Source organism: Diceros bicornis, chromosome 3 (genome assembly GCF_020826845.1).
Source record: "Diceros bicornis minor isolate mBicDic1 chromosome 3, mDicBic1.mat.cur, whole genome shotgun sequence".
Lineage (NCBI taxonomy): Eukaryota > Metazoa > Chordata > Mammalia > Perissodactyla > Rhinocerotidae > Diceros > Diceros bicornis.
In genome coordinates this window covers 80,337,874-80,350,327 of record NC_080742.1, presented here as the reverse complement: position 1 = coordinate 80,350,327, position 12,454 = coordinate 80,337,874, and the positions used below count along the sequence as shown (strand labels likewise).

Genomic DNA, 12,454 nt, shown 5'->3' with positions numbered 1-12,454 from the left:
TGGGTAGGGGTGAGACAATGCAAAATTAAAATCTGCAAGAGAAGTGTGAGTTCAAATCCTTACCCCGACTCCCTCTGCTGTCCCCAACACCCCACTCATGTCCTCCCCCAATTACGAAAGAAGCTGATCCTGTGCTACTTTCTATGGAGACTCAAAATGAAACTCCACACCCACTTGCAGGCCTGTGGGGACTTTGGATTGTTTTTCTCACCGCAAGGTCTGCTGGTGCACTGCAGGCAAGGTCATTCAACGAGTGACCTTGACCTCCAACCCACTTGTTGGAGGAGGTTTGTGAGTCATGTATTGTCTTGTAAATAAGGAAACACAATTTTCCAGCCCAGCAAACACAACCATGAAATGTTTACCAGCACAATAGAATCTATATTCTATACCATCTTGGCTGCCTCTCCTGGATTGAAACCTTGCCACTTGTCCTATGTACATAAGTTATTGACTCTTTGCAAGGCATCTCTCAAGGTCAGTGCAGGTTGCATTTCTGCTTGCTGGGTCTTGCTCCGATTTAGTGATTCTGGAACCCTCAATACTGCCATTCTCAATTCTTCCTGATTTCCATCCAGGTCTTCCTAAGGCACTCATAGTAGATCAGATGGTTGAAGGCTCAAGTCTCGGTCCACCATCGCTTATTTATCCAAAAATCTTTCTGTGAGTCCTTCAACTTTCTGAGTCCTTCCCAGAACAAAACCATAGCAGGCTTCTACCGATATATTGTGATTTGGGGAAGTTTAAAATGCCCTACTTTGGACCTGCACAGCCAGATATAAAAATTGTTATTATAAAGCCACATGATTAAAGTATTGTGGTATTAGATCAGTGGAATAAGACAGAACACCCAGAAAAAGAGTCCTGATACATAAAAATTTAGTATGTGATAGATGTGACATTTCAAATCAACAAGGAAAAGAAAGATCATTCAATAAGTGGTGCTGGTTAACTCCCTGAAAAAAATACAATATCAGATCCTTATTTCACATTATACGTCAAAATAAATTCCAGACAGATTAAAGAGTTAAGTGTTAAAAATTGAAACTGTGAAAGGATTAGGAGAAAATACAAGAGAATTTATTTGATTTCAAGGAAAGGAAGGTGTTTTATGTATAACCACAAAAGAAAAAATATAAAGGAAAAGATTAGGGGATTTGAGTATATAAAACTCTAAAACTTGTGCATCAAAAATTATCATAAGCAGAATAAAAATATGAACTATAAACTGGAAATATGGTTATACTCTATTATAGTTAAAAGATGCTTTTTCTTAAGATATGAAGAGGTTCTATAAATAAAAGGCAAATAATCAGAAAATGAGCAAAGAGCATGAATGTGCAATTCTCAAGACAGACAAAGAACCAAAAGTCACATAAAAAAATGTTTAACATCAGTAGTAATCAATGAATTGCAAATTAAAACAACGGGAACAATTTTAAAAGGTCATGCCTAGTGCAGATGAGAGGATGAAAAGTAGCACATTCATCCATTCATGTCGGAAGGGTACTTTGGGAAGAACTTTCCAGAAGGCACTTTGGAAATATAGATTGAAAGTCTTTAGCCCAACCATAATACTTCTAGAGCCTTCCCTAAATAATCAGAATGCACAAGTATTTATTTGCAAGAATGCTTATTTAGGCCTTACTTATAATAGTTAAAATTTAGAAGCAATTTGCATGTTTAAAAACAGGGAATCAATCAGTTCAATAAGTTATTGTATATGCACAGGACAGTAAATTACACGGCCGTTAAATCAAACATTACAGAAAAACCATGACCCGGCGTACACTCAAGGTATATTAAGTGAGAACACAGGTTACCAGGCAGAGTACAGAGTTCCTAATTAATTTTTAAAAGAAAAGCAAGACTGGAAACATGTACAGCAAGGTGTTGACAATGGATATTTCTGGGTGATGCGACTGGGGGGTGGTATGTATGTATAGCAAATGCTTTTATATATTTTCTTTTTTTTTTCACACTGAACATGTATTAATTATGTTATCTGGACAGAAGGCATATACTTTTTGCTGGACTCTCACCCAGAAGTTCTTTCTAAGAGAAACACAGAACTAGAAGCCATAATGTAAAAGAAAGAGCAGTTGAACCCCACAGATAGTTTTGAACTTCAGGATGACAAAAGGCATTATAAACGAAGTTGAAAGGCAGGCGACAAACTGGGAAAAAACAGCTACAATATTTATTACAGACGAAAGTTAACACTGCTAATTCGGAAGCTCCTACAAAAGGACGGTCGAATAGCAAAATAAGAGAGGGCTTCAGACAAGTCAAAGCAAAGGCCGTATAAGATTGCTTAAAAACCCACATACACAGACATGAAAATATGTCCAACCTCACTAGCAATCAGGAAAATAAAAATGAAAATGAGATCACTTCCTATTATACTGGAAAAACTTTCAAAGGATTGATAATATCTAGTGTTTGCAAAAGAGTGAAGTAATCTCACTCAATTGCCGTTGATAGAAGTGCAAATTGGTACAGCCCTTAGGGACCATTATTTCTCTCTACCCATCAAACATTAAATGCACCAACAATGACCCCGCAAGTTCCCTCCTCAGAAAACTATTCTAATAAATATACAATGCTCAAGGATGTGTGTATAAATTGGTTCATTTTGCAGGATTATTTGGAATAGGAGAAAAATCGGGATCAGTTAAATGTACATCAGTAGGAGGATGGTTGAACAAGTGATGATGCAGTCATAGGAGGAAATCCTGTGAGGCTGCTGAAAAGAATAGAGCGGACTGTGTTTACAGTGACCTGAAGGGAAGTCCGTGCTGTACTGTTGAGTAAAAAGACAGGGGTTTAGAACAGTGGGCAGTTAGGTTTCGCTTCTATTTTAAAAATCATGTGTATGTTTCTTATTATATATGTATGTTTGTATATAGTTGTATGTGTCTATATATGTAACATTTACATTTATCTGTATGCATAATATAAAACATACATATATATACACATATGTGTGTATATGTGCAAATATATATATTTAGGCGATTGCCTACCTTTCCTGTGCCTCAGTTTCTTCCTTTGGAAAGTGGAGATTATATATATATTATATATATAAAAAATATATATATATATTTGCATAGGTCTAGAAGAAGGTCTTCAAGGATATATACATAGCAAACTTTTAAAAGTTAGGAGTGAAGAAAGGGACACTTTTACTGTCACACTTCTGTACTGTCTCGTTTTCAGAGTATAGACAAATTTTGTAATTGAAACAAAAATTTCTTAAAAGAGAAAAATTTACAACTCTCCTTCCTCATCCCCCAGCCCACACTCCCTCTCACCCCCACCAAATATATCCTCTACTGCCTGGCCCCCAGCTGGGACTGGCAGCAGAAAACACTTCACTGAGGCAGTCCATGCATTGAGAGCAAAGAGCTCCCAGGTGAGGACCTGAAATCCTTAGGTCTGCTCCAAGGTCCCTGTCTGACTTGCTGTGGGCCCTTGGGTAAGTTGCTTCACCTCTCTGGGCCCTGCCCACTCTATTCCCTGAACTATTTGGTTGAAATATTCCCTGCACTCTAATTCACAATTGAGTGGACAACTCATGAATCAGGGGCTGAGTGTCTGGGGTCAGAACACAGGGACCTTCCCCTAGCCTCCCCACTTCACAAAGGGCCTCCAGGGAGACTCCTGTAGGTCGCATTTCCTCCATTCCTGAGAACCAGGGAGGAGCCCCTGCAGGGAGGAGTCAGGGATAGCTTCAGTCTCCTCCTTCCCTGACCATCCCTGAGATCCTACTGCAGAGAAGGGGGTCTGCGTAGGTGTGGGGCCCACGGGTTTCGGCTGGGAGTCCTGTGACCGTCCTGTGACCCATGGGATCTGTCCTTTCCTCCCTGCAGGATTGTGTGTGAGATGGGGGAGGCCAAGCCCAGCCAGCACGCTGGCTTCGTGGAGATCTGTGTGGCCGTGTGTCGGCCCGAGTTCATGGCCCGGTCCTCGCAACTCTATTACTTCATGGTGAGTCCTGGCCCAGTGGCCTGGCCAGGTGCAGGTCACAGACCTCATGACCATGATTGCTGGGCCCGTCTAGACCTCTGTGGGCAGACCCAGCGCAGGGTCACGGGAATCCCGTCCTACAGTGCCAGAGAGCGCAGCCTTGGAAGTCTGGAAGACGTGGATTCAAATCCAGACTGTGCTGCGCCTGGCCGTATGGCTCCAGGGAAGTTGCTTTGGCTCCTGGCTGAGTGGCAAGGTGGCAGGGCAGGTGAGAGGGGCTGTGCATCAGGATTCCTGGGATTAGGCCCTGGCTCTGCCTCGTACCAGCTGGGGGAAGTTGGGCAAGTTGCCTAACCTTGCTGTGCCTCAGTATCTTCATTTCTAAAACAGGGATAACAATAGCATCTACCCCATGGTATTGTTGTGAAAATTACATAAAACAGATTTATCACTTCTAGTATCATTTCCTGTATGATTTCAATGATTGCCACCAGGTCTACCATGCCCTGCCCTTTCCCTGTACACTGGCACCCTATCATTTCCATCTCATCCTCACTTATCCCACCTTCCCCATCACCATCATCCCAATCCCATGACCTCCTTAACCCCACCTCATTCTCCCACATCTCATCTGCACCCCACTCCACCTTCCTCTACCCACGCCGGTACCCCGCCTCCCAACTCCTCTCCCCAAATCTCCCTCCCCATCTCATGGCCTCGCTGCAGATCTCTCCCCCACCCTCACATGCCCTCCAGCTGGACCCTCGCTGGCCCTGCAAAAGCTGCCTGACAAGCTCCCGGCAGTCCTAGGCAAAGGGTTCTGCGGAGCAAGGACTTTCAGAACCTCCACGCCTTGTGATGACGGGGATGCTGGAGACATGATCACGTCCTCTGCCATGCACACTGCATCATTTCCAAAACTGTTGTACCATCCAGCTAACTTCTCAGGTTAATGACAGCTGTGATGGTATAATTTCCTCATGATTCTGAGCTGCTTTTAGGAGCTGAGAGCCTGGAGTGATGGATTTTATGCCTGGGCATCAACTGCCCTGAAATATGCCATGGGGAGCCTATTTGACCCTCCCTCCTCCCTCCTTCCCTCCCTCCCTTCCTTTCTTCTCTCTTTCCTTCCTTCCCTTCCCTCCCCTTACTTCCTTCCTCCCTCTTGTTCCACCCGTCTTACCCCTCTTTCTTCTTTTTTCTCCCTTCGACTGACAACCGTTTATCACCTTGCACAATACTCACTAGATTATTTGATAAATACTTGCTTAATTGGTTGAGTTTTATAATATAACGTGGTGGCCCTGGCTTTTGGGTGTTACACTGTTGAATCAGACCCAACACAGCCCCTCCCTCAGGAGGCCCACAGTCTAGAAGTGCCCATTTGTGTACAGACGTGAAGGTGGTGGGGGCCGTGGAATGTGCATCAGACGCCCCTTCCTGCCTGGGCCCTGCTCTCTCCAGTCCCCACTCTACTCTTTGAAAACCATCGTCCTTATAAACACAGTGGCTGTCCCTGAACACACACAGGAGCTCATATAGAAGTACACACATATATAATGGATTTAATGGATGTATAGTTTTACTGATTTGTTTAGGATTTGGACCCCCACCTTCTTCTGAAAGGATTCGAGGGAATTTCCAAGTTAAACCCAATACACCTTAAGACGGTTAGTGATAAATGTATCCATATTTATATACGGAGAGTGTGTATATATATATTGTATATCATACATATTTGTAGACACATAAAGTGTTATCCCAGCAGAGTTGAGATATGAGAGAGAGAGACCGAGTCAGAGAGATGGGGACGACACTCCCCGAATGTTGGAGAGGGGTGGTGTGGGATGCTAAAACTGGGCATGAGGGCTGGCTCTGAAATTACCTGGCCACTGTGGTAAGAGGGAGGACAGTGCTGATGGTCAAAGCAAGCACTGGACTTCCTGGGCCAGTCAACTGTCCGGAACGGTTTTTATCCTGTGGTCCCTTGGCAGTGACAAAGTGGATGGTACTGGGAATGGCTCCTACCTCATTCAGCTGGTGTTCCCTTTGGGCCTTAGCTGTCTAGGCTGTGTCTCCAGCCCAGCCTCTCACCTTTGTGACTAACTCAAAGGCCACTGTCTTCTGGATGTCCTGCCATCACCTCCCATGACCCACCCAGGCTGTCAGCTCCACAAATAGTGACCCCCCCCGCACATTCCACCCAGGCCCACCATCTTAGTGGACTGTGGCTCAGCTTCCCTCAATGCCCGATATCAATCACTCCATCGCCACTGGAGTCTTACTCTTTCCATTCTCTTTGCCACTGCAGTGGCCTCCTTAAATCCCTGCCTTTGGTCTGAGCCCACTCTAATCACCCACCACAGCAGGAGACCATTTTCGCCATGTCAGCCCCACCTCAAGAAGAGCCCAGGGCGCCCACCGCCTCTGGAAGTGGTCTCCTTGGTCTGGGCTGCCTGCCTATCCAGTCCTATTTCTTGAGCCTTTGCATGGCCTGACCCCCTTCCCTTCTCTATCTCCTTCCCCATGTTGCCCCAAGCCATATGCTCCCATTCTTCCAAACCCTGCTCAGGACACCCTCCTCAGCCCCCTCCGAATCTGCAGCCCCAGCTCCCATGGTGGCCCCGCTCATGCTCATCGGGGACTCCACAGCATCTGTTTGCATTGGCACTCAGTGTGGCCTCTCAGTGTCCCTGCTCCTCTGTCAGACCACTAAGTCCTTAGAATGGAGCCCAGGTTATTTCTTTGCTAGCCCAGTGTGGACGCAGCTCTAAACCTCCCTGCGCATTGGAATCTCCGGAGGGGCTTTAAAAAAACTGCTTTGGTGCCCCCCTGAGCTAAATCACGCTCCCCAGGAGATTCTAACGGCAGCCCAGGCTGAGGACCACTGGCCTAGGATCAAGGACATTTATTGAGCAACTACGATGTGCCTGCTGTTCTCTGCTCTTGGCTTAACTGTTGTAACACATGTACGTGGCAGACATTCAAAAGCCCCTATTGCTCTCAGGAAAGATCAGTCTTACCTGCATGACTGTTTGTCCCCCGCAGCGGGATGCAATTGTACGAAGGGTGTTAAGGCAGGCGAGGCTTCTTGGAAGGAGCCAATGGAAAGGCAGGATCTGTTCTGAGACCTGGCAGAATATGGTTTTCCAGTTGGATTTTGTGCGGTGGGAGGGTGTTCCTGGCATAGGTATGGTGTGGAAGAACACCAAAAGATGGGAACAGAGGGAGGCAGAGGGAAAGGGGCTGACAGGGAGGAGAGGTCGGAGCAGGAAGCCAGGTCAGGAGAGATGAGATGACCAGGCAAGAACGCATTGGTCCAATGGGTCCCTGGGACCCAAAGATTTGTGTCACTTTCCCATTTGAGGGGCACCTCTGAGGAACTGTCCTGGAGCCACATGTCCACTTGGGAAGACTCTAAGAGAGGAGGAGTGGTGCTAGGGACCTCGGTCTCCTCCCCAGACCCCAGTTTGCATTTAAGGGCCCGGTCATTGAGGTTCTCCCCACAGAGCTCCTAGGGGTTCAGGGTGGGAACGAGGGGCAGAGGTCCCCATGAGTCTTTCTACCAGAGAGGCAGGAAGAGACAGAATGCCCCTCTCTCACACTCCCCAACGTCTCAGAGCCCTCTGCCTTCCCACTCCATTAGGTGGCTTGCAGGTGGCACTCTCTGAGCCCCACACAGAAGTCCCTAGCTCCTCTGGAGCCCTGATTCAGCTGGGGAGCCCCTTCCTGGGGCTCCTTTAGGGACTTGGGGCATGTTGGGGAGCCCCTTCTCAGTGCTGAGGTTGGGGGCAAGGTTTGGGTCTCCCTCAGTTTCCCTCCACAAATCAGGCCAGACTCTGATGTGCTGGTTTATTCACTCAAAATCCGAATGCCAAGGCCAAGGGACCCCTGATAAGCACTCTTGCCCTTGTCACCAGTTCTGTCCCTAGAGATCTCCATGCAGGGAACACCTCTCCCTTCCCTCTACCTCCATCCAGGGAGCCAAGTGGAGAGGTGGCAGATAATGCAGAATTTGATTTCCTGTGCAAACCCACTATGAAATATTTATGAAGCACGACTTGAATAATTAATACTTTCTCACAACTTTAAAACGTGTCTCCGTATCATCCTCTCCCACCATAGACTATCTCTCCCACCTGCCGGCTGCTGACAGGAGCCACTGCAAAGCCAGCAGGGGTTACTCCCTTGTACCCCTTCTGAGAGCCCTCACCCATGGCTGCCGGGGGGCCTCTTCTCCTTGCCCCCCACCCTCCATATCTTAACTTCCCTAGTTTTGACTATATCTCTAGGACCACCCCTGCCTCACAGCCCCTGTGCACAGACACACACACACACACTCACTCACTCACTCACTCACTCACTCACTTTCCCTTCCCTCTCTGGGGAGGTCAGCAGGACCCAGGTCTGAAACTCTCCCTTTACAGACAGTGGGGCAAAGGCACCATCTGTGGAAGGTGACTCCGACTTACAGAACCAGAAAAACATTTTTGACCCAGCTCCCTGATTTTGTGATCAGAGAGGTTAAGTGACTTCTCTCAAGTCTCACAGCGTGATCTAGGCGGAGTTGAGAAGGAAAGGCTCTTTCCCCAGCCTCACCCCACCCTGGTCCGGGTCTCGCGTTGAGCCAGTAGCAGAGCCAGAATAGCCCTTCCTCAGATTTGTGGGCGCTACAGGGACGCCAGGCTGGGGACCGCGGGGACCAGGAGAGCGGCGGGGCGGGCGCCTAGCGCGCCTGCGCAGGGACGGACGCCGGGCGCAGTGGTCCACGTGTGTTCCCCCATGTTCCTCGCGCGTGTGCCCTGCGCCCGGAGCTGGGCGCGCGCGTGCGGGCTTCTCTGGGCCTTGTCTCCTCCTCTGAGGAGTTATTGACGGAGGCCTCTCCTGGGGAGGTTGCCTGCCCGCTCCGGAGCTGCGTAGGTTCCACTTTTGGTGCAGAATTCTTCAAGGGACCTGAGAGAGAGAAATTTTCATTTAAATGCAGATACAGGCTTCTCACCTGGGACTGAGGAAAGTTTTTTCCATTAAAATGCTAATCAAAGAACAAGCTGCAACTCCAAATCCTCAACTCACAGGTCCTCCTTCCCCCCAAACCCTCAGCCCGCTGACCCTTCTCTGCTTCTCCCCCTTGGTTTCCCTGGGGCCCTCACATCCCGTTGCTCTAGCTGCCTGCCGCCAGCTTTGGGCAGCTCTCTGGAGAGGCCTGTAGAAGGGGCAAATCATCTTGAAAGCAACTGAGACTGGAGACAGGAAACTGGAGAGGTGGTGGAGCATCAGAGGCCCCTGGGTCAGATCTCAGTCATGCCACTTTGTAGCTGTGTGACCTTGGGGACTTGACTTAACCTCTCTGAATCACCTCTGTAAGATGGGTAGTAATACCTACCTTGTAGAATTGATCGGGCAATTGAATTATATATATAGATGAAGATATAAAGCCTGCCACCTAAAAAATCATGCATAACAGCTATTATTATTATTGGTGTTATTAATACAGAGGTGCAAACTCTCAGGGTCCAGAACCTTACCTATCCACACAAGCGTAATAAAACTGCGCCAGCTGTCTGGGAGGCCACCTTACTAAGGATTCCAGAAGGCAGCTCCGGGGAGTGGGGAGCTGCCTCCTCAGGCCCTGTGCCAGTTGTGTCTCAGGCCAGATCCTTTCCTACACAGACGCTGACTCTCTCAGACCTGAAGCCCAGCCGGGGGCCCATGTCCGGGGGCACCCAAGTGACCATCACGGGCACTAACCTGAACGCGGGCAGCAATGTGGTGGTGATGTTTGGGAAGCAGCCCTGTCTCTTCCACAGGTAACTCACCTCAGGGCGGGCTCCAGGGTTCCCAGCCCTGAGGGTGGGCGGGGCTGCCCCGGGGCAGCAGATCCCTGGGAAGTGTTTCCTCCTCCCTCCAAGGGTGGCCTTTCCCTTTGGGAGAGGGCTTTCTGGGCGTACCTGGCTGCAGGTGTTTTGGCTCAGTCTGGAGACCTGCCAGGCACCCCTTCCTGGGTAGGCCCATCACACTGTTGTGGGTTCCCCCATGCCACCCACTGTGCAGAACTCTAGGGTTCCACAGGACACAGTGGGGAATCTAGAGCCCCTTGGCCCTGGGTTAGCTCCCAGAGCTGGCTGAGAGCTGCAGAGCTGGCTGAGAGCTGCAGAGCTGCTGGACTGCTGAGAGCTGGCAGGGGTAGCCACCCCAGCTGGCTGAGGTTAAACCTCTGCTGGCAGCCCACTTTCTCTCCCCTGGTTCTACCATCCAGCCCCAGAAGGAGCCAGGAGCCTGGTGGAGAGGAGGCGAGGCGGGAGGTGTGTCTAGTGCAGGACTCAAGAGATGCGGTTGGGGGCCTTCCTTCAGCAGGCTTATGGTTCTGCAGAGAGAGGTGTTCCCGGGAGAGAGCTATGCTGAGGGCTGGGACAGATTGGAAGTCAGGCCAGGCCTTGCATTTATAGTGTTAAAGAAACAGTTGTCCTGACACTTGGTAAAATGGTAAGGAAGAGTTTACTCAGGACTGTTGCAATAGGGGTCAAGACTATGGCAATGGGGAAAGAGATGAGGCAGAATCCAAATACAGCAAAGATGAGCAGACCAAGGGGTCAGTGGATGGAAAATGACTAAGAGGAGACCTCAAGGGTAAGAGGGTTCTTGCTAAATCAACTTAACAGAGTTCTTGCTGAAGGCAGGCCAGGGTGATCAGACCTTGAGGGTGGGGGATGAGGAATTTGGTCAGATATCAAGGGTGCTCAGATATCAAGAGTGGGGGATTCTCGCTAAACTGACTTAGCAGGATTCTTGCTAAAAACGGGGCAGACTGAAGACGGCACACGGACAAGGCCCTGTCAAAAAGAGGGCTCAGAGGAACCTGTCTACAGTTTTGTCAAGGACAGTCTTTGTCAGTAGTTCTCAGAACTTTATATCTGGGGCAGTGCTCGCCCATTGCCTCTGAGGAGCCCAACAAACAAGGAGAGGACAAGCATCCATCCCTCCTTGACACCTGGGAGCCCAGTCCACGTCTTCCCTCCCTCCAGGCGCTCTCCGTCCTACATCGTCTGCAACACCACGTCCTCAGATGAGGTGCTGGAGATGAAGGTGACGGTGCAGGTGGACAGGGCCAAGATCCACCAGGACCTAGTCTTCCAGTATGTGGAGGACCCCACCATCGTGCGGATCGAGCCAGAGTGGAGCATCGTCAGGTAGGAGCTGCCCTGGCCTCAGTTTTCCTTCTTGAGCTCTCAAAAGCCAAGGAGAATTTTGGGTCCCAGTCCTGCTTTGGGGACTGATGAACTGGGGTTGGCTCAGAGCACCCCCCAAATCAGACCTTCGTGCTGGGGCTCCCTCCTTTCACTGAGAGCACCTCTGAGCAGAACCCAGCCCCAGAGGCCAAGCTCTGACCAGCAAGAGCCCCTAATTTGAGGATTGGTGGGTACATTTGGAGGCCGTGTTCCCATCTCCCAGTGACTGTCAAGGATGTCAGTCCTGCTCCCCTTAAACCTCACCTCTGGCAAATATGGGCCATAATTCCAGTCCTGCTGAGGGATGTAGGAGAGAGTAGGATCAGACCTGACTTCTCCTTGACCTGCTCTGGCAGCAAAGTGTGTCCTGACCACCAGGGTCCAGTTCCAACATCTGTCCTCTGTGCTTCTGTAGCCTCCTGCCATCCTTTGTTTGATCTCTAGCTGCCTGCTGACTTTGACTTCCCTCTGCTGCAGACTCCTCAAGGGCAGGGCCTCGGTCTTGTTCCCTGCTCTTTCTCCGGTGCCCAACAGAGAACACATGTCCTAGGAGGGAGCCAGGTCGATGCTGTTGTAGAAAGACCCTCCAGTGCCGCTTCTCACTCAGGCAGTCACAAGCTGACTGGGCCAGTTGCGTAATCTTCCCGGGCCAACACCTCCTGAGAGAGTCACCTGGGGCTTTGGGAACTCCAGGATCCCTAGGGGCCCTGCCCACTTGGTGGGTCTCTGGAGTGGTGGCATCTCACCTCAGGGGAGGAGCTTCAGGCAGACAGCATGAGTCTGCTTTTCCAGGCCCTGGAGGGTGCATCTTAATGAGCAGGTGCTGCAGAGGGCATCCTGACAACAAGGCCCCTGGTGGGGAACCTGCTGTATCAGGGGGCGTGGAGGGAATGGAACAAGGGTTTGGGATCAGAAGGAGTGGGCTCAGCCCAGCTCCGCTGCTTACCAACCATGACCTTAAAGCTTAGTGAACCTCCCTGGGTCCAGGGTTTCTCATCAGTCAACTCCCTTGCGGGGCGCTGAGAGAATTAAGTGAGGTGCAAACACACAGTATGAAGATATGGTCTCCACAAGCTGAGACAGGGAGCAGGGACGAGTCCAGTCCAGAGAACAGTCTTTTGAACTAGGGGTCAGCAAACTCCGGACAGGGGGCCAAGTCTGGCTGTCTGCCTGCTTTTGTAAATAAAGTTTTATTGGAACACAGCCGTGCTCACTGGTATATGTTTTGTCTATAGCTGCTTTCTCACCACCACAGCAGA

General features: G+C 49.6%; 1 protein-coding gene across 1 annotated transcript in view; it reads left to right on the top strand.

Annotated features, from left to right (window-relative positions):
• The first annotated feature begins 10,573 nt into the window (after window positions 1–10,573).
• The window catches only part of LOC131400039 (plexin-A4-like), a 177,668-nt gene continuing 175,787 nt past the window's right edge, over window positions 10,574–12,454 (top strand). The window contains 2 exon segments of the mRNA XM_058534702.1: window positions 10,574–10,596; window positions 10,992–11,156. Of these exon segments, the coding sequence (XP_058390685.1) occupies window positions 10,574–10,596; window positions 10,992–11,156 (188 nt within the window).